Below are 21,102 nucleotides of genomic sequence, written 5' to 3'. Positions count from 1 at the left end.
ATGTAAGCTGCTTTTATACCCAATCATGGCACCCACCTGTTCCCAATTAGCCTGCACACCTGTGGGATGTTCCAAATAATTGTTTGATGAGCATTCCTCGACTTTATCAGTATTTATTGCCATATTTCCCAACTTCTTTGTCACGTGTTGCTGGCGTCAAATTCTAAAGTTAATGGTTATTTGAAAAAAAAATGTTTATGAGTTTGAACATCAAATATGTTGTCTTTGTAGCATATTCAACTGAATATGGGTTGAATAATGATTTGCAAATCATTGTATTCTGTTTATATTTACATCTAACACAATTTCCCAACTCATATGGAAACGGGGTTTGTACTAATCATAGCAAAACAACAAGCTGAAGTTCTCCAAAAACTCTTTGCAGCACCAAGCGCATCGACAACTCCAACAGCCGGCTGGTGTCTCAAGTGGATAAGGAGACGGGTGAGTTTTCTCACAGATTTTTTATGAACCACTTTATGATGACTTTAAAGGCCTACTGAAAGCCACTCCTAGCGACCACGCAGTCTGATAGTTTATATATCAATGATGAAATATTAACTTTGCAACACATGCCAATACGGCCTTTTTAGTTTACTAAATTGCAATTTTAAATTTCCCGCCAAGTGTCGTGTTGAAAACGTCGCGGTATGATGACGTCACCGGTTGTAGCGGACATTATTTTCCAGCCCGATCCCAGCTATAAGTAGTCTGCTTTAATCGCATAATTACACAGTATTCTGGACATCTGTGTTGCTGAATCTTTTGCAATTTGTTCAATTATTAATGGAGAAGTCAAAGTAGAAAGATGGAGGTGGGAAGCTTTTAGCCTTTTGCCACACAAACACACGGTGTTTCCTTGTTTAAAATTCCCGAAGATGAAGCTTTACTATGGATCAGAGCGGTCAAGCGAACATGTCAACCGGCAGTGTTCGGTGAAAAATGGTGGTAATAAGTCGCCTCTTACCGGAGACATCAGCGGAGCTTGCGCCGTCCATGCAGCTGCCGTGACTTCCTTCAGAAACTCTGGCGTCAACACACCCGTGGCCACACCCCTACAACTTCAGGTACGGCGTATGGAGGGACGGCGTGGCGCAGTGGGAGAGTGGCCGTGCGCAACCCGAGGGTCCCCGGTTCAAATCCCACCTAGTACCAACTTCGTCACGTCCGTTGTGTCCTGAGCAAGACACTTCACCCTTGCTCCTGATGGGTGCTGGTTGGCGCCTTGCATGGCAGCTCCCTCCATCAGTGTGTGAATGTGTGTGTGAATGGGTAAATGTGGAAGTAGTGTCAAAGCGCTTTGAGTACCTTGAAGGCAGAAAAGCGCTATACAAGTACAACCCATTTATCATTTATTTACTATTTAATCTCACTAAAACACTAGCAACACAATAGCAGATGAGGGATTTTCCAGAATTATCCTAGTAAATGTGTCTAAAAACATCTGAACCGCTCCCACTGGGGCGGTGTAGCTCGGTTGGTAAAGTGGCCGTGCCAGCAACTTGAGGGTTGCAGGTTCGATTCCCGCCTCCGCCATCCTAGTCACTGCCGTTGTGTCCTTGGGCAAGACACTTTACCCACCTGCTCCCAGTGCCACCCACATTGGTTTAAATGTAACTTAGATCAATCAATCAATCAATCAATGTTTACTTATATAGCCCTAAATCACCAGTGTCTCAAAGGGCTGCACAAACCATAACACAAACCACTACGACATCCTCGGTAGGCCCACATAAGGGCAAGGAAAACTCACACCCAGTGGGACGTCGGTGACAATGATGACTATGAGAACCTTGGAGAGGAGGAAAGCAATGGATGTCGAGCGGGTCTAACATGATACTGTGAAAGTTCAATCCATAATGGATCTAGATATTGGGTGTCACTATGTAAAGCGCTTTGAGTCACTAGAGAAAAGCGCTATATAAAGATAATTCACTTCACTGCCCTCGCCTTTTTTTTTTTCCTTTTTTTTTTCTTTCCAGTCCTTCACTCTAAATTTCCTCATCCACGAATCTTTCATCCTCGCTCAAATTAATGGGGAAATTGGCGCTTTCTCGGCCCGAATTGCTCTTACTGCTGGTGGCCATGATTGTAAACAATATTCAGATGTGAGGAGCTCCACAACCCGTGACGTCACTCGCACGTCGTCTGCTACTTCCGGTACAGTCAAGGTTTTTTTTTTTATTATCGACCAAAAGTTGCGAACTTTATCGTCGATGTTCCCTACAAAATCATCCATCCATCCATTTCCTACCGCTTATTCCCTTTTGGGGTCGCGGGGGGCGCTGGCGCCTAGCTCAGATACAATCAGGCGGAAGGCGGGGTACACCCTGGACAAGTCGCCACCTCATCGCAGGGCCAACACAGATAGACAGACAACATTCACACTCACATTCACACACTAGGGCCAATTTAGTGTTGCCAATCAACCTATCCCCAGGTGCATGTTTTTGGAAGTGGGAGGAAGCCGGAGTACCCGGAGGGAACCCACGCATTCACGGGGAGAACATGCAAACTCCACACAGAAAGATCCCGAGCCTGGATTTGAACCCAGGACTGCAGGAACTTCGTATTGTGAGGCAGACGCACTAACCCCTCTCCCACCGTGCCAGTCCTTCACTCTAAATTTCCTCATCCACAAATCTTTCACCCTCGCTTAAATTAATGGGGAAATTGGCGCTTTCTCGGCCCGAATTGCTCTTACTGCTGGTGGCCATGATTGTAAACAATATTCAGATGTGAGGAGCTCCACAACCCGTGACGTCACTCGCACATCGTCTGCTACTTCCGGTACAGTCAAGGTTTTTTTTTTATTATCGACCAAAAGTTGCAAACTTTATCGTCGATGTTCCCTACTAAATCATCCATCCATTTTCTACCGCTTATTCCCTTTTGGGGACTCGGGGGGCGCTGGCGCCTATCTCCGCTACAATCGGGCGGAAGACGGCGTACACCCTGGACAAGTCGCCACCTCATTGCAGGGCCAACACAGATAGACAGACAACATTCACACTCACATTCACACACTAGGGCCAATTTTAGTGTTGCCAATCAACCTATTCCCAGGTGCATGTCTTTGGAGGTGGGAGGAAGCCGGAGGGAACCCACGCATTCACGGGGAGAACATGCAAACTCCACACAGAAAGATCCCGAGCCTGGGATTGAACCCAGGACTGCAGGACCTTCGTATTGTGAGGCAGACGCACTAACCCCTCTCCCACCGTGAAGCCTCTACTAAATAATTTCAGCAAAAATATGGCAATATGGCAAAATTATCAAGTATGAGACATAGAATGGACCCGTTTAAATAAGAACATCTCATTTCAGTAGGCCTTTAAAGCCCTTCAGCTGTTCCCGGATTACTTGTTCCTTGAGGAAAAATGCGCCCGAGGTCTTTCCGAGCCTCTTCTGGTCCCTTTCAGGCTGCGACGACAACAACCTGAACTCCATCTTCTACGAGTACCTGACCCGCTCGCTGCAGCACTCGCTGTGCGGGGACCTCATGCTGGGCCGCTGGGGCAACTACAGCTCCGGGGACTGCTTCATCCTGGCCTCGGACTACCTCAACGCCCTGGTGCACCTCATTGAGATCGGCAACGGGCTGGTCACCTTCCAGCTGAGAGGGCTGGAGTTCAGAGGTACTTGGCTTCACTCTCGGGTTTCAGAAGTTGTCTTGAAAGGTGCGCTCCCACGTCAGGAACATACTGCCAGCAGCGAGAGGTGGAGGCCATCACGGAGGGCGTGGAAGAAGACGACGCCTGCTGCTGCTGCGAGCCGGGCCACCTGCCCCACATGCTGTCCTGCAACGCCGCCTTCAACCTGCGCTGGCTGGCTTGGGAGGTGACGGCCACCAAGTACCTGCTGGAGGGCTACAGCATCAGCGAGAACAACGCCGCCACCATGCTGCAAGTCTACGACCTGCGGAAGCTGCTCATCACCTACTATCTGAAGGTAGCCCTCTCCAGAGTCGACCAGTCCCACATCCCGTCCTCATCCACCCTCCCTCCTCCTTACAGAGTATCATTTACTACTTGGTCCACTCTCCCAAACTGTCCACCTGGCTGAAGGACGCCGCCATCTACGAGGCGCTGCAGTCCTATACCAAATGGCACCACATAGAGCGAGACCCTCAGGTCTTCAGCGTCAAGATAGATGAGGATTACGTGCACTGCCTGCAGGGGGTGACGCGGGCCAGTTTCTGCAACGTTTACCTGGAGTGGATCCAGTACTGCGCCGGCAAGATGGAGGCGGTAGGTGGTCAGAAGCCTACATACTGTACGTCGAGTGCAATATTCATATTGGGCCAGGATCATTTCTTACAAACCCTTATATCCATATGACTATGGAAATTGTGTTAGATGTAAATATAAACAGAATACAATGATTTGCAAATCATTTTCAACCCATATTCAGTTGAATATGCTGCAAAGACGATGTTCAAACTGATAAATGTTTGTTTTTTTTGCAAATAATCATTAACTTTAGATTTATGCCAGCAACACGTGACAAAGAAGTTGGGAAAGGTGGCAATAAATACTGATAAAGTTGACGAATGCTCATCAAACACTAATTGGGAACATCCCACAGGTGTGCAGGCTAATTGGGAACAGGTGGGTGCCATGATTGGGTATTAAAGCAGCTTCCATGAAATGCTAATTAATTCACAAACAAGGATGGGGTCAGGGTCACCAATTTGTAAGCAAATTGTCGAACAATTTTAGAACAACATTTCTCAACGAGCTATTGCAAGGAATTTAGGGATTTTACCATCTACGGTCCGTAAAATCATCAAAAGGTTCAGAGAATCTGGAGAAATCACTGCACGTAAGCGATGATATTAAAGACCTTTGATCCCTTAGGCGGTACTGCATCAAAAACCGACATCAGTGTGTAAAGGATATCGCCACATGGGCTCAGGAACACTTCCTAAAGCCACTGTCAGTAACTACAGTTGGTCGCTACATCTGTAAGTGCAAGTTAAAACTCTACTATGCAATGCAAAAGCCATTTATCAACAACACCCAGGAACGCCGCCGGCTTCGCTGGCACCGTGCTCATCCAAGATGGACTGATGCAAAGTGGAAAAGTGTTCTGTGGTCTGACGAGTCCACATTTCAAATTATATTTGAAACTGTGGCCGTGGTGTTCTCCGGAACAAAGAGGAAAATCACCATCCGGATTGTTATAGGCGCAAAGTTGAAAAGCCAGTATGTGTGATGGTATGGGGGTGTATTAGTGCCCAAGGCATGGGTAACTTACACATCTGTGAAGGCACCATTAATGCTGAATGGTCCATACAGGTTTTGGAGCAACATATGTTGTCATCCAAGCAACGTTATCATGGACGCCCCTGCTTATTTCAGCAAGACAATGCCAAGCCACGTGTTACAACAGCGTGGCTTCGTAGTACAAGAATGCGGGTACTTTCCTGGCCCGTCTGGAGTCCAAACATGTCTCCCATCGAAAATGTGTGGCGCATTATGAAGCGTAAAATACGACAACAAGACCCCGGACTGTTGAGCAACTTAAGCTGTACATCAAGCAAGAATGGGAAAGAATTCCACTTTCAAAGCTTCAACAATTAGTTTCCTCAATTCCCAAACGTTTATTGAGTGTTGTTAAAAGAAAAGGTGATGTAACACAGTGGTGAACATGCCCTTTCCCAACTACTTTGGCACGTGTTAATTAATATTTGCAAAAAGAAATACATTTTCTGAGTTTGAACATCAAACATTTTGTCTTTGTAGTGCATTCAACTGAATATGGTTTGAAAAAGATTTGCAAATCATTGTATTCCGTTTATATTTACATCTAACACAATTTCCCAACTCAAATGGAAACGGGGTTTGTATATATATATATATATATATATGTATATATATATATATATATATATTTACCAATGAGTTCTAAAATGGCAAAAATGGATAGTACATTGGTGCCCAAGAGGAGTACATACATTCCTGACGTGTGTATAGTTCCTGTTGTAAAAACCACGGTGACTGTATTTAACAGGTGTTCCTCCATGGTCCTTCATGTTCCAGTGTCCTTAATGTTGTTTGTGTTTGTGTCCAGCCTGTGGAAAGTGATGAAGACTCTCCTCTGGTGACTTTGTCATACGCCCTGTCGGTCCTGGGGAGAAGATCGCTGGGCACGGCCTCCCACAACATGTCCAACAGGTATTGTACCTCTAGTTCCCTTCCTCCGTAGGAACGTACAGTCCCATGATGTTGGGGATATTGCTGAAACGACAGGTATTGTACCTCTAGTTCCCTTCCTCCGTAGGAAAGTACAGTCCCTTGATGTTGGGGATATTGCTGAAACGACAGGTATTGTACCTCTAGTTCCCTTCCTCCGTAGGAACGTACAGTCCCTTGATGTTGGGGATATTGCTGAAACGACAGGTATTGTACCTCTAGTTCCCTTCCTCCGTAGGAACGTACAGTCCCATGATGTTAGGGATATTGCTAAAACAACAGGTATTGTACCTCTAGTTCCCTTCCTCCGTAGGAACGTACAGTCCCTTGATGTTGGGGATATTGCTGAAACGACAGGTATTGTACCTCTAGTTCCCTTCCTCTGTAGGGACGTACAGTCCCATAATGTTGGGGATATTGCTGAAACGACAGGTATTGTACCTGTAGTTCCCTTCCTCCGTAGGAACGTACAGTCCCTTGATGTTGGGGATATTGCTGAAACGACAGGTATTGTACCACTAGTTCCCTTCCTCCGTAGGAACGTACAGTCCCTTGATGTTGGGGATATTGCTGAAACGACAGGTATTGTACCTCTAGTTCCCTTCCTCCGTAGGAACGTACAGTCCCTTGATGTTGGGGATATTGCTGAAACGACAGGTATTGTACCTCTAGTTCCCTTCCTCCGTAGGAACGTACAGTCCCTTGATGTTGGGGATATTGCTGAAACGACAGGTATTGTACCTCTAGTTCCCTTCCTCCGTAGGAACGTACAGTCCCTTGATGTTGGGGATATTGCTGAAACGACAGGTATTGTACCTCTAGTTCCCTTCCTCCGTAGGAACGTACAGTCCCATGATGTTGGGGATATTGCTGAAACGACAGGTATTGTACCTCTAGTTCCCTTCCTCCGTAGGAACGTACAGTCCCATGATGTTGGGGATATTGCTGAAACGACAGGTATTGTACCTCTAGTTCCCTTCCTCCGTAGGAACGTACAGTCCCATGATGTTGGGGATATTGCTGAAACGACAGGTATTGTACCTCTAGTTCCCTTCCTCCGTAGGAACGTACAGTCCCTTGATGTTGGGGATATTGCTGAAACGACAGGTATTGTACCTCTAGTTCCCTTCCTCCGTAGGAACGTACAGTCCCATGATGTTGGGGATATTGCTGAAACGACAGGTATTGTACCTATAGTTCCCTTCCTCCGTAGGAACGTACAGTCCCTTGATGTTGGGGATATTGCTGAAACGACAGGTATTGTACCTCTAGTTCCCTTCCTCCGTAGGAACGTACAGTCCCTTGATGTTGGGGATATTGCTGAAACGACAGGTATTGTACCTCTAGTTCCCTTCCGCCGTAGGAACGTACAGTCCCTTGATGTTGGGGATATTGCTGAAACGACAGGTATTGTACCTCTAGTTCCCTTCCTCCGTAGGGACGTACAGTCCCATGATGTTGGGGATATTGCTGAAACGACAGGTATTGTACCTCTAGTTCCCTTCCTCCGTAGGAACGTACAGTCCCTTGATGTTGGGGATATTGCTGAAACGACAGGTATTGTACCTCCAGTTCCCTTCCTCCGTAGGAACGTACAGTCCCATGATGCTGGGGGTATTGCTGAAACGACAGGTGTTGTACTACTAGTTCCCTTCCTCCGTTGGGACGTACAGTCCCATGATGTTGGGGATATTGCTGAAACGACAGGTATTGTACCTCTAGTTCCCTTCCTCTGTAGGAACGTACAGTCCCATGATGTTGGGGATATTGCTGAAACGACAGGTATTGTACCACTAGTTCCCTTCCTCCGTAGGAACGTACAGTCCCATGATGTTGGGATATTGCTGAAACGACAGGTATTGTACCTCTAGTTCCCTTCCTCCGTAGGAACGTACAGTCCCATGATGTTGGGGATATTGCTGAAACGACAGGTATTGTACCTCTAGTTCCCTTCCTCCGTAGGAACGTACAGTCCCATGATGTTGGGGATATTGCTGAAACGACAGGTATTGTACCTCTAGTTCCCTTCCTCCGTTGGGACGTACAGTCCCATGATGTTGGGGATATTGCTAAAACAACAGGTATTGTACCTCTAGTTCCCTTCCTCCGTAGGAACATACAGTCCCCGGATGTTGGGGATATTGCTGAAACGACAGGTATTGTACCTCCAGTTCCCTTCCTCCGTAGGAACGTACAGTCCCATGATGCTGGGGGTATTGCTGAAACGACAGGTATTGTACCTCTAGTTCCCTTCCTCCGTTGGGACGTACAGTCCCATGATGTTGGGGATATTGCTAAAACAACAGGTATTGTACCTCTAGTTCCCTTCCTCCGTAGGAACATACAGTCCCCGGATGTTGGGGATATTGCTGAAACGACAGGTATTGTACCTCCAGTTCCCTTCCTCCGTAGGAACGTACAGTCCCATGATGCTGGGGATATTGCTGAAACGACAGGTATTGTACCTCTAGTTCCCTTCCTCCGTAGGAACGTACAGTCCCATGATGTTGGGGATATTGCTGAAACGACAGGTATTGTACCTCCAGTTCCCTTCCTCCGTAGGAACGTACAGTCCCATGATGCTGGGGGTATTGCTGAAACGACAGGTATTGTACCTCTAGTTCCCTTCCTCCGTAGGAACGTACAGTCCCTTGATGTTGGGGAGATTGCTGAAACAACAGGTATTGTACCACTCGTTCCCCTCCTCCGTAGGAACGTACAGTCCCTTGATGTTGGGGATATTGCTGAAACGACATGTATTGTACCTCTAGTTCTCTTCCTCTGTAGGAACTTACAGTCCCATGATGTTGGGGATATTGCTGAAACGACAGGTATTGCACCTCTAGTTCCCTTCCTCTGTAGGAACATACAGTCCCATGATGTTGGGGAGATTGCTGAAACGACAGGTATTGTACCACTAGTTCCCTTCCTCCGTAGGAACGTACAGTCCCATGATGTTGGGGATATTGCTGAAACGACAGGTATTGTACCTCTAGTTCCCTTCCTCCGTAGGAACGTACAGTCCCATGATGTTGGGGATATTGCTGAAACGACAGGTATTGTACCTCTAGTTCCCTTCCTCCGTAGGAACGTACAGTCCCATGATGTTGGGGATATTGCTGAAACGACAGGTATTGTACCACTAGTTCCCTTTCTCCGTAGGAACGTACAGTCCCATGATGTTGGGGATATTGCTGAAACGACAGGTATTGTACCTCTAGTTCCCTTCCTCCGTAGGAACGTACAGTCCCATGATGTTGGGGATATTGCTGAAACGACAGGTATTGTACCTCTAGTTCCCTTCCTCCGTAGGAACGTACAGTCCCATGATGTTGGGGATATTGCTGAAACGACAGGTATTGTACCTCTAGTTCCCTTCCTCCGTAGGGAGGCAGGGTGCAGGTAAAAAGGTATGTCATGCTTAAACCAAAAATTAACAAAAGATAAAGGTAATGGCTATGCAAAACGAAAGTAAAACTGAACTGGCTACAAAGTAAACAGAAACAGAATGCTGGACGACTGCAAAAACTTACAGCGTCCACAAAGTACATCCTTTCAAAGTACAATCAACAATGTCCATGTAAATAGTCTTGCTTGCAAACACAAACCAGGTGTGTAGAATAGCGTTCAAAGGAAGACACGAAACTGCTACAGGGAAACACCAACAAAACAGGAAGGGCCACCAAAATAACAGAGCAAGACAAGAACTAAAACACCACACACAGGAAAACACCAACAAACTCAAAATAAGGCACGATGACCTGATGGAGTTTAATTTTTTAACGTTTTCTGCTGGTGGTGCGCCATCGGATTTTTCTATTAGAAAAATGTGCCTTGCCTCAAAAAAGGTAGAAAAACACTGGATTAAAGGCCTACTGAAAGCCACTACCAGCGACCACGCAGTCTGATAGTTTATACATCAATGATGAAATATTAACATTGCAACACATGCCAATACGGCCGTTTTAATTTACAAAATTACAATTTTAAATTTCCCGCTGAGTTTCTTTTTGAAAACATCGAGGAATGATGACGCGTGCGTGTGACGTCTCGGGTTGGAGGGGACATATTAGCGCAGCACCACTTTCGGCTAGAAGTCGTTTCTTTTCATCGCGCAATTACACAGTATTCTGGACATCTGTGTTGCTGAATCTTTTGCAATTTGTTCAATTAATAATGGAGAAGTCTAAGTAAAAAGATGGAGGTGGGAAGCTTCAGCCTTTAGCCACACAAACACACGGTGTTTCCTTGTTTAAAATTCTGGGAGGTGAAGCTTTACTATGGAACAGAGCGGTCAAGCGAACATGGATCCCAAACACATGTCAACCGGCAGGTTTCGGTGAGAAAATTGTGGTAATAAGTCGGCTCTTACCATAGACATGAGCGGAGAGCTTGCGTCGTTCCTCGTGCACCTGTCAAAGAGGCAGCTGCGGACTCTCTTGCCTCCTCCGACCGACCGCTCCTGAACGTGGGACGCTTCCACTGTGGAGGAGGGGTATAAAAAAAAAAAAACTCCCCCCGGCCCCAACGTCTGCCTTCACTTCGCCTCGTCGAGAAACTTGCCTTCCCTCAGAGACACTGTCGGTCACCACACCCGACTTTCAGGTACCATATAATCTCACTAAAACACTAGTAACACAATAAGCAGATAAGTGAAGTGAAGTGAATTATATTTATATAGCGCTTTTCTCTAGTGACTCAAAGCGCTTTACATAGTGACACCCAATATCTAAGTTACATTTAAACCAGTGTGGGTGGCACTGGGAGCAGGTGGGTAAAGTGTCTTGCCCAAGGACACAACGGCAGTGACTAGGATGGCGGGAGCGGGAATCGAACCTGCAACCCTCAAGTTGCTGACACGGCCGCTGTACCAACTGAGCTAGATTTTCCAGAATGATCCTAGTAAATGTGTCTAATAACATCTGAATTGCTCTCACTGCCCTCGCCTTTTTTTTTTTTTCTAGTCCTTCACTCTCATTATCCTCATCCACGAATCTTTCATCCTCGCTCAAATTAATGGGGTAATTGTCGTTTTCTCGGTCCGAAAAGCTCTCGCTGCTGGTGGCCATGATTGTAAACAATGTTCAGAGTTGAGGAGCTCCACAACCCGTGACATCACGCGCACATCGTCTGCTACTTCCGGTACAGGCAAGGCTTTTTTATCAGCGACCAAAAGTTGCGAACTTTATCGTCGATGTTCTCTACTAAATCCTTTCAGCAAAAATATGGCAATATCGCGAAATGATCAAGTATGACACAGAATGGACCTGCTATCCCCGTTTGAATAAGAAACTCTCATTTCAGTAGGCCTTTTATCCATCCATGCAGTTGGACAGCATCACCACAAGGGGGCCTCCTCAGACCAGGCCTGAAAGGTATTCCCTGGAGTGTTCCTAACACCAGCATCTTTTCTTCATCCAAGCTTGGAGTCCTTCCTGTACGGTTTCAACACGCTGTTCAAAGGTGACTTCCGCATCGCCACCAAAGACGAGTGGGTGTTTGCTGATCTGGACCTCCTGCAGAGGGTGGTGGCTCCTGCCGTCAGAATGAGCCTGAAGCTGCACCAGGTAAGTCCCCTTCTCCCGTCCTCTGGACTTGTCCCCCTTGCGCAAAGACAGTCCACCTGTCCGGGGGTTGAGTCAGGCCTCTGCCTTCTTCAAGGACCACTTCACTTGTCTGGAGGAGACGGAGGAGGCGGCCGTCTTGTACGAGACCATCACCAACTACCGCAGCAGCCTGGTCATTTGCCACGAGAGCGACCCGGCCTGGCGCAAGGCGGTGCTGTCCAGCCGCGACACTCTGCTGACCCTGCGACACATGGTGGACGACGGCACGGACGAGTACAAGATCATCATGCTGTACAAGCGCCACCTCAGCTTCAAGGTCATCAAGGTAAGCAAGTCGTCCAGTCTTGGGAGGTTTAGCCCGGGGATGTTCCAAGTACTCCACCCTTTACTTCCGCAGATTAACAAGGAATGCATACGAGGACTGTGGGCGGGCCAGCAACAAGAGCTGGTCTTCCTACGCAACCGCAACCCGGAGCGAGGAAGCATCCAGAACTCCAAGCAGGCTCTGAGGAACATGGTCAACTCCTCCTGCGACCAGCCGCTGGGCTACCCCATGTACGTGGGCGCCGGGACCTCGGTCCGGGTTTTGACGTCTAACACTTGCCTACCTCCCGGCCAGGTACGTGTCGCCGCTGACAACGTCGTACGCGGGGACGCACCGGACGCTCCGCAGCATCGGGGGAGGGGCTTCAAGCTTGGACGCCATTCGTTCGTGGCTGTGCTCCAAATGGCTGAGGTACACCTCAATGACTTTCTGCTATTTCACCTTCGTAAAAGCCCACACCTGGACGTCACATGATCACAACATACAAACCCCGTTTCCATATGAGTTGGGAAATTGTGTTAGATGTAAATATAAACAGAATACAATGATTTGCAAATCATTTTCAACCCATATAAACACCACATATTTGATGTTCAAACTCCTAAACTTTTTTTTTGTTGCAAATAATAATTAACTTGGAATTTCATGGTTAGAGGGGGGGGGGGGGGTTGCCCACATCTGAGGTCCTCTCCAAGGTTTCTCATAGTCAGCATTGTCACTGGCATCCCACTGGATGTGAATTCTCCCTGCCCACTGGGTGTGAGTTTTCCCCACCCTTTTGTGGGTTCTTCCGAGGATGTCGTAGTCGTAATGATTTGTGCGGTCCTTTGAGACATTTGTGATTTGGGGCTATATAAATAAACATTGATTGATTGATGGCTGCAACACGTGCCAAGGTAGTTGGGAAAGGGCATGTTCACCACTGTGTTACATCACCTTTTCTTTTAGCAACACTCAGTAAACGTTTGGGAACTGAGGAAAGTAATTGTTGAAGCTTTGAAACTGGAATTCTTTCCCATTCTCGTTTTATGTAGCGCTTCAATCGTTCAACAGTCCGGGGTCTACGTTGTCGTATTTTACACCCATGTGGTGATATCCTTTAGAGATTGATGTCGGTTTTTGATACAGTGCCGTCTGAGGAATTGAAGGTCACGGTCATTCAATTTTGGTTTCTGGCCATGCCGCTTACGTGGAGTGATTTCTCCAGATTCTCTGAACCTTTTGATGATATTATGAGCGTAGATGTTGAAATCCCTAAATTTCTTGCAATTGCCCTTTGAGAAACGTTGTTCTTAAACTGTTTGACTATTTACTCACGCTGTTGTGGACAAAGGGGTGTACCTCGCCCCATCCTTTCTTATGAAAGACTGAGCATTTTTGGGGAAGCTGTTTTTATACCCAATCATGGCACCCACCTGTTCCCAATTAGCCTGCACACCTGTGGGATGTTCCAAATAAGTGTAAGTGAGCATTCCTCAACTTTATCAGTATTTACTGCCACCTTTCCCAACTTCTTTGTCACATGTTGCTGGCATCAAATTCTAAAGTTGATTATTTGCACAAAAAAATATATATATTTATCAGTTTGAACATCAAATATGATGTTTTACGCCCATGTGGTGATATCCTTTAGAGATTGATGTCGGTTTTTGATACAGTACCGTCTGAGGAATTGAAGGTCACGTTCATTCAATTTTGGTTTCCGGCCATGCCGCTTACGTGGAGTGATTTCTCCAGATTCTCTGAACCTTTTGATGATATTATGAGCGTAAATGTTGAAATCCCTAAATTTCTTGCAATTGCACTTTGAGAAATGTTGTTCTTAAACTGTTTGACTATTTGCTCACACAGTTGTGGACAAAGGGGTGTACCTCGCCCCATCCTTTCTTGTGAAAGACTGAGCATTTTTTGGGAAGCTGTTTTTATACCCAATCATGGCACCCACCTGTTCCCAATTAGCCTGCACACCTGTGGGATGTTCCAAATAAGTGTAAGTGAGCATTCCTCAACTTTATCAGTATTTACTGCCACCTTTCCCAACTTCTTTGTCACATGTTGCTGGCATCAAATTCTAAAGTTGATTATTTGCACAAAAAAATATATATATTTATCAGTTTGAACATCAAATATGATGTTTTACGCCCATGTGGTGATATCCTTTAGAGATTGATGTCGGTTTTTGTTACAGTGCCGTCCGAGGAATTGAAGGTCACGGTCATTCAATTTTGGTTTCCGGCCATGCCGCTTACGTGGAGTTATTTCTCCAGATTCTCTGAACCTTTTGATGATATTATGGAGCGTAGATGTTGAAATCCCTACATTTCTTGCAATTGCACTTTGAGAAATGTTGTTCTTAAACTGTTTGACTATTTGCTCACGCAGTTGTGGACAAAGGGGTGTACCTCGCCCCATCCTTTCTTGTGAAAGACTGAGCATTTTTTGGGAAGCTGTTTTTATACCCAATCATGGCACCCACCTGTTCCCAATTAGCCTGCACTCCTGTGGGATGTTCCCAATAAGTGTTAAATGAGCATCCCTCAACTTTATCAGTATATATTGCCACCTTTCCCAACTTCTTTGTCACGTGTTGCTGGCATCAAATTCTAAAGTTGATTAACTTGCACTTACAGATGTAGCGACCAACTGTAGTTACTGACAGTGGTTTTATGATGTGTTCCTGAGCCCACGTGGTGATATCCTTTACAAAGTAATGTCGGTTTTTGAAGCAATGCCGCCTGAGGGATCAAAGGTCCGTAATATCATCGCTTACGTGCAGTGATTTCTCCAGATTCTTTGAACCTTTTGATGATTTTACGGACCGTAGATGGTAAAATCCTTAAATTCCTTGCAATAGCTCGTTGAGAAAAGTTGTTCTAAAACTGTTCGACAATTTGCTGACAAATTGGTGACCCTCACCCCATCCTAGTTTGTGAATTACTTAGCATTTCATGGAAGCTGCTTTTATACCCAATCATGGCACCCACCTGTTCCCAATTAGCCTGCACACCTGTGGGATGTTCCAAATAAGTGTTTGATGAGCATCCCTCAACTTTATCAGTATTTATTGCCACCTTTCCCAACTTCTTTGTCACGTGTTGCTGGCATCAAATTCTAAAATTAATGAATATTTGCAACAAAAATTTTTTTTTTGATCAGTTTGAACTTAAAATATGTTGTCTTTGTAGCATATTCAACTGAATATGGGTTGAAAAGGATTTGCAAATCATTGTATTCCGTTTATATTTACATCCAACACAATTTCCCGACTCATATGGAAACGGGGTTTGTACTGTAATTGTAGTTGTGCTTAGCAAAATACGCACACTATATTGTATTTTATCCACAACAGCAACTTTTATGATGGATAGTGAAGACACTTTGAAGGTGTCATCATTGTACCTGCAAAGATCTTCTCTCAGTTCACTGACTTAGTTCTCAGCTGTCAGGCTCCACACAAGAAGGTTGGCAAGTGGGAAATATGCACATCATGTGTGACCTCACAACATTCTCAGTACATGTACACAAAAGACATGGCTACTCAGCAAACTGAGCTGCAATCCACTTTGTTTGCTAAAAGATCTCATCTTTCTGACGTAGCTCATCACCTTTGACTCAGCAACTTAAGGCAGAGGAGATGATTACGTACCAACAACTTAAAGGCCTACTGAAATGAGATTTTCTTATTTAAACGGGGATAGCAGCTCCATTCTATGTGTCATACTTGATCATTTCGCCATAATGCCATATTTTTGCTGAAAGGATTTAGTAGAGAACATCGACGATAAAGTTTGCAACTTTTGGTGCTGATAAAAAAGCCTTGCCTGTACCGGAAGTAGCAGACGATGTGCGCGTGATGTCACGTGTTGTAGGGCTCCTCACATTGTTTATAATCATGGCCAGCAGTAGCTAGAGCTATTCGGACCGAGAAAGCGACAATTTCCCCATTAATTTGAGTGAGGATGAAAGATTCGTGGATGAGGACGTTTAGAGTGAAGTACTAGGGAAAAAAAAAAGGCGACGTTTCAGGTGTAATTAGACACATTTACTAGGATAATTCTGGAAAATCCCTTTATCTGTTTATTGTTTTAATAGTGTTTTAGTGAGATTGTAAAGTCATACCTGAAAGTCGGAGGGCTGCGGTGAACGCCATTGTCTCTCCGAGAAGCCAATGGAGGAGCCGAGATCACAGCAGCCTTTTTTGACAGCTGCAGGAGGAGGTCGCATAATCCGCTCAAGTCTTCGGTAAGAGCCGACTTAATACCACCATTTTCCCATCCAAAAACTTGCTGGTTGGCGTAGAGCAGGGGTGTCGAACTCAAATACAGAGTGGGCCCAAATTTGAAACTGAACAAAGCCGCAGGCCGAGGTTGAACAAATTAACCTTTTAGTCGGGACCCAGACAAGTTTTGCATTGAATATTGAACAAGCGGGACTTATATAACTTTATAGTGACATGCAAAATCGAGTTTCAAATAATACTAATAATTTAAAAATAGCAATGGCATATCAAATCAAATTTAAATAGACATTGAATGTCTCTTTTGTATTTGCAGTATTTGCAGCCTTCTCAGGTAAATATCAAAATAAACTTTTCCCACAGGCTAATAATACATTTTTATATTGTAGCGTCCAGGAAGAGTTAGTACCGCAAGGGGGTTCTGTGTATTTGTTTTGTTGTGTTTATGTTGTGTTACAGTGCGGATGTTCTCCCGAAATTTGCTTGTCATTCTCGTTTAGTGTTGGTTCACAGTGTGGCGCATATTTGTAACAGTCTCAAAGTTGACCAAAATTGCATTGCAAAAGCGGACGTGACGAAAAGTTTTAGAGGACGCTTGAGGCAGTGCCTTTAAGGCACGTACCCAATATTATTGTCCAGGTGGGCATCGGGAGAAGTTTGGGAGAATGGTTGCCCCCTGTGATTTTTGTGAGGGGCACTGAAATTTGGGAGTCTCCTTGGAAAATAGCAAGTTTGAGTATTAGCGGTGAATGCGGTGTTACAGCGACACCGGCGCTGTATAATACCGGCGGGCCAGAATTTGACACCCATGGCGTAGAGAAACATGTTTGCTTGACCGCTCTGTGTTAAAGCTTCACAACAAAGACATACAGGCTGTGTTTCGGTGCTAAAGGCAGCTGCAATTCACCGCTTTCCCTCCAACAGCATTCTTCTTTGACGTCTCCATTATTAATTGAACAAATTGCAAAAGATTCAGCAACACAGATGTCCGAATTACTGTGTAATTATGCGATGAAAAGAGACGACTTTTAGCCGTAAGTGGTGCTGGGCTAATATGTCCGCTCCAACCCGAGACGTCACAAACACGCGTCATCATTCCGCGATGTTTTCAACAACAAACTCAGCGGGAAATTTAAAATTGTAATTTAGTCAACTAAAAAGGCCGTATTGGCATGTGTTGCAATGTTAATATTTCATCATTGATATATAAACTATCAGACTGCGTGGTCGCTAGTAGTCGCTTTCAGTAGGCCTTTCAGGAGGGATGATTATGTACAACAAAACATTAGCATAACTAGCATGACAGCTGCTGTTAGAAAAGTGTCAGTCATTGCCTAAATGACTACAAACATGATGCAAGGCTGAGTAAGACAAGATTATTTAGATAAACTACTTATTGATGTTGTACTTACTCCAAGAAGACATTTCTACTAACTGATGATGTTCTTTTGTCATTTTTGTTGACCCTTTGAACTTTCTCCCGCCATTTTACTTCCTTCCCCTGCAAAGACCTCATAGGTGTCCACAGCGATGCCTGAGTTAAAAAACAACAACAACAAAAAGGCCCTTTATTGTAAAACTGTTTTATTTGGACCCTAAAAAGTAGAATGGCTAAATAGTGTTCTTTATTTAGGACACATTGAACATCATATTGGATGTAAAACAGTGCAAGGAAAGAGAAAAGGTGACATGATGTACATGAAGTGCAAGGAAAGAGAGAAGGTGACATGATGTACATGAAGTGCAAGGAAAGAGAGAATGTGACATGATGTACATGAAGTGCAAGGAAAGAGAGAAGGTGACATGATGGACATAAAGTGCAAGGAAAGAGAGAATGTGACATGATGTACATGAAGTGCAAGGAAAGAGAGAAGGTGACATGATGGACATAAAGTGCAAGGAAAGGGAGAAGGTGACATGATGTACATGAAGTGCAAGGAAAGAGAGAAGGTGACATGATGTACATGAAGTGCAAGGAAAGAGAGAAGGTGACATGATGTACATGAAGTGCAAGGAAAGAGAGAAGGTGACATGATGTACATGAAGTGCAAGGAAAGAGAGAAGGTGACATGATGTACATGAAGTGCAAGGAAAGAGAGAAGGTGACATGATGGACATAAAGTGCAAGGAAAGAGAGAAGGTGACATGATGTACATGAAGTGCAAGGAAAGAGAGAATGTGACATGATGTACATGAAGTGCAAGGAAAGAGAGAAGGTGACATGATGTACATGAAGTGCAAAGAAAGAGAGAAGGTGACCTGATGTACATGAAGTGCAAGGAAAGAGAGAAGGTGACATGATGTACATGAAGTGCAAGGAAAGAGAGAAGGTGACATGATGTACATGAAGTGCAAGGAAAGAAAGAAGGTGACATGATGTACATGAAGTGCAAGGAAAGAGAGAAGGTGACATGATGTACATGAAGTGCAAGGAAAGAGAGAAGGTGACATGATGTACATGAAGTGCAAGGAAAGAGAGAAGGTGACATGATGTACATGAAGTGCAAAGAAAGAGAGAAGGTGACATGATGTACATAAAGTGCAAGGAAAGAGAGAAGGTGACATGATGTACATGAAGTGCAAGGAAAGAGAGGTGACATGATGTACATGAAGTGCAAGGAAAGAGAGAAGGTGACATGATGTACATGAAGTGCAAGGAAAGAGAGAATGTGACATGATGTACATGAAGTGCAAGGAAAGAGAGAAGGTGACATGATGTACATGAAGTGCAAGGAAAGAGAGAAGGTGACATGATGTACATGAAGTGCAAGGAAAGAGAGAAGGTGACATGATGTACATGAAGTGCAAGGAAAGAGAGGTGACATGATGTACATGAAGTGCAAGGAAAGAGAGAAGGTGACATGATGTACATGAAGTGCAAGGAAAGAGAGAAGGTGACATGATGTACATGCATGGCAGGGTGCGCAAGGACAACATGACCAGCTGCAACAACATTGAGGACGGTGAGTGCGCCACGGGTGCTTCATCCTCTCTGAGTCACAACCGCCCGTCCTCCGTCACCTCCAACACTTTGAGTCTGCACCAGCACAGGAGCCGCAACACCCGCACTCACCGCCACCACACCTCAGGTACACCACCCACCGCACCTCAGGTACACCACCCACCACACCTCAGGTACACCACCCACCACACCTCAGGTGCACCACCCACCACACCTCAGGTACACCACCCACCACACCTCAGGTGCACCACCCACCACACCTCAGGTACACCACCCACCACACCTCAGGTACACCACCCACCACACCTCAGGTACACAATCACCCACCACACCTCAGGTACACAATCACACACACCTCAGGTACACCACCCACCGCTGGTGTGTAATAGTGTACTTTGTGTGTGATTGTGTACTGTGTGTGTGTGATTATGTACTGTGTGATTGTGTGTGATTGTGTGCTGTGTGTGTGCGTGTGTGATTATGTACTGTGTGGCTGTGTGTGTGTGATTATGTACTGTGTGATTTGTGTGTGTGTGTGATTATGTACTGTGGGGTTGTGTGTGTGTGTGATTATGTACTGTGGGGTTGTGTGTGTGATTATGTACTGTGTGATTGTGTGCTGTGTGTGTGCGTGTGTGATTATGTACTGTGTGGTTGTGTGTGTGTGATTATGTACTGTGTGATTTGTGTGTGTGTGTGTGTGTGTGATTATGTACTGTTGGGTTGTGTGTGTGATTATGTACTGTGGGGTTGTGTGTGTGTGTGATTGTGTACTGTGTGTGTGTGATTATGTACTGTATGATTGTGTGCTGTGTGTGATTATGTACTGTGTGGTTGTGTGTGTGTGATTATGTACTGTGGGGTTGTGTGTGTGTGATTATGTACTGTGTAATTTGTGTGTGTGTGATTGTGTACTGTGTGATTATGTACTGTTTGATCGTGTGTGTGCATGTGTGTGTACTGTGAGTGTGATTGTGTACTGTGTGTGTGTGTGTGTGATTATGTACTGTGTGATTGTGTGTGTTGTAATGGCTGTGTGTGTGTACTGTGTGTGTGATTGTGTACTGTGTGTGTGATTGTGTACTATGTGTGTGTGATTATGTACTGTGTGATTGTGTGTGTGTGTGTAATGTGTGTGTGATTGTGTACTGTGTGATTGGGTGTGTGTGCATGTGCACGTGTGTGTACTGTGAGTGTGATTGTGTACTGTGTGTGTGTGATTATGTACTGTGTGATTGTGTGTGTTGTAATGGCTGTGTGTGTGTACTGTGTGTGTGATTGTGTACTGTGTGATTGTGTGTGTGTACTGTGTGTGTGATTGTGTACTGTGTGATTGTGTGTGTGTACTGTGTGTGATTGTGTACTGTGTGTGTGTGATTATGTACTGTGGGATTGTGTGTGATTGTGTACTGTGTGATTGTGTGTACTGTGTGTGATTGTGTACTGTGTGATTGTGTGTGTGTGCAGGCAGGAGAGAGTACCGCAGCAGGTCAGTGCAGCCACAGAGTCAGCGGGCGCCCAACAGCAGCCAATCAGGAGCCATCTTGGACTCAGCGTCCAATCACGGCCTGATCCAACGTCTGTCCAACAGCCAGCTGTCCTTCAACACATCCATCGCATCCATCTTCTCCCAGGTGGACAACACACCTTCTCTTACACTGTTGGATGATAACAACAGGTTGTGTTACTGTGTTGGATGATAACAGGTTGTGTTACAGTGTTGGATGATAACAACAGGTTTTGTTACAGTGTTGGATGATAACAGGTTGTGTTACAGTGTTGGATGATAACAGGATGTGTCACAGTGTTGGATG

At 45.2% G+C, this 21,102-nt stretch overlaps 1 protein-coding gene across 2 annotated transcripts in view; it reads left to right on the top strand.

Annotated features, from left to right (window-relative positions):
- pcnx2 (pecanex 2) overlaps positions 1 to 21,102 on the top strand; it is a 78,437-nt gene that overhangs the window by 45,311 nt on the left and 12,024 nt on the right. Inside the window, exons 27-37 of one of the 2 annotated variants that reach the window (XM_061911647.1) lie at positions 386 to 444; positions 3,423 to 3,638; positions 3,698 to 3,951; positions 4,017 to 4,250; positions 6,076 to 6,179; positions 11,620 to 11,764; positions 11,859 to 12,089; positions 12,162 to 12,319; positions 12,384 to 12,500; positions 19,246 to 19,289; positions 20,756 to 20,922. In XM_061911647.1, the coding sequence (XP_061767631.1) occupies positions 386 to 444; positions 3,423 to 3,638; positions 3,698 to 3,951; positions 4,017 to 4,250; positions 6,076 to 6,179; positions 11,620 to 11,764; positions 11,859 to 12,089; positions 12,162 to 12,319; positions 12,384 to 12,500; positions 19,246 to 19,289; positions 20,756 to 20,922 (1,729 nt within the window). Of the gene's footprint in view, positions 1 to 385; positions 445 to 3,422; positions 3,639 to 3,697; positions 3,952 to 4,016; positions 4,251 to 6,075; positions 6,180 to 11,619; positions 11,765 to 11,858; positions 12,090 to 12,161; positions 12,320 to 12,383; positions 12,501 to 19,245; positions 19,416 to 20,755; positions 20,923 to 21,102 lie in introns of both variants that reach the window. The other variant, XM_061911646.1, reaches the window with a different exon arrangement.

This window comes from Nerophis ophidion, linkage group LG09, assembly GCF_033978795.1.
Source record: "Nerophis ophidion isolate RoL-2023_Sa linkage group LG09, RoL_Noph_v1.0, whole genome shotgun sequence".
In the NCBI taxonomy this organism is placed as follows: domain Eukaryota; kingdom Metazoa; phylum Chordata; class Actinopteri; order Syngnathiformes; family Syngnathidae; genus Nerophis; species Nerophis ophidion.
This window is presented reverse-complemented; position numbering and strand designations above follow the sequence as displayed.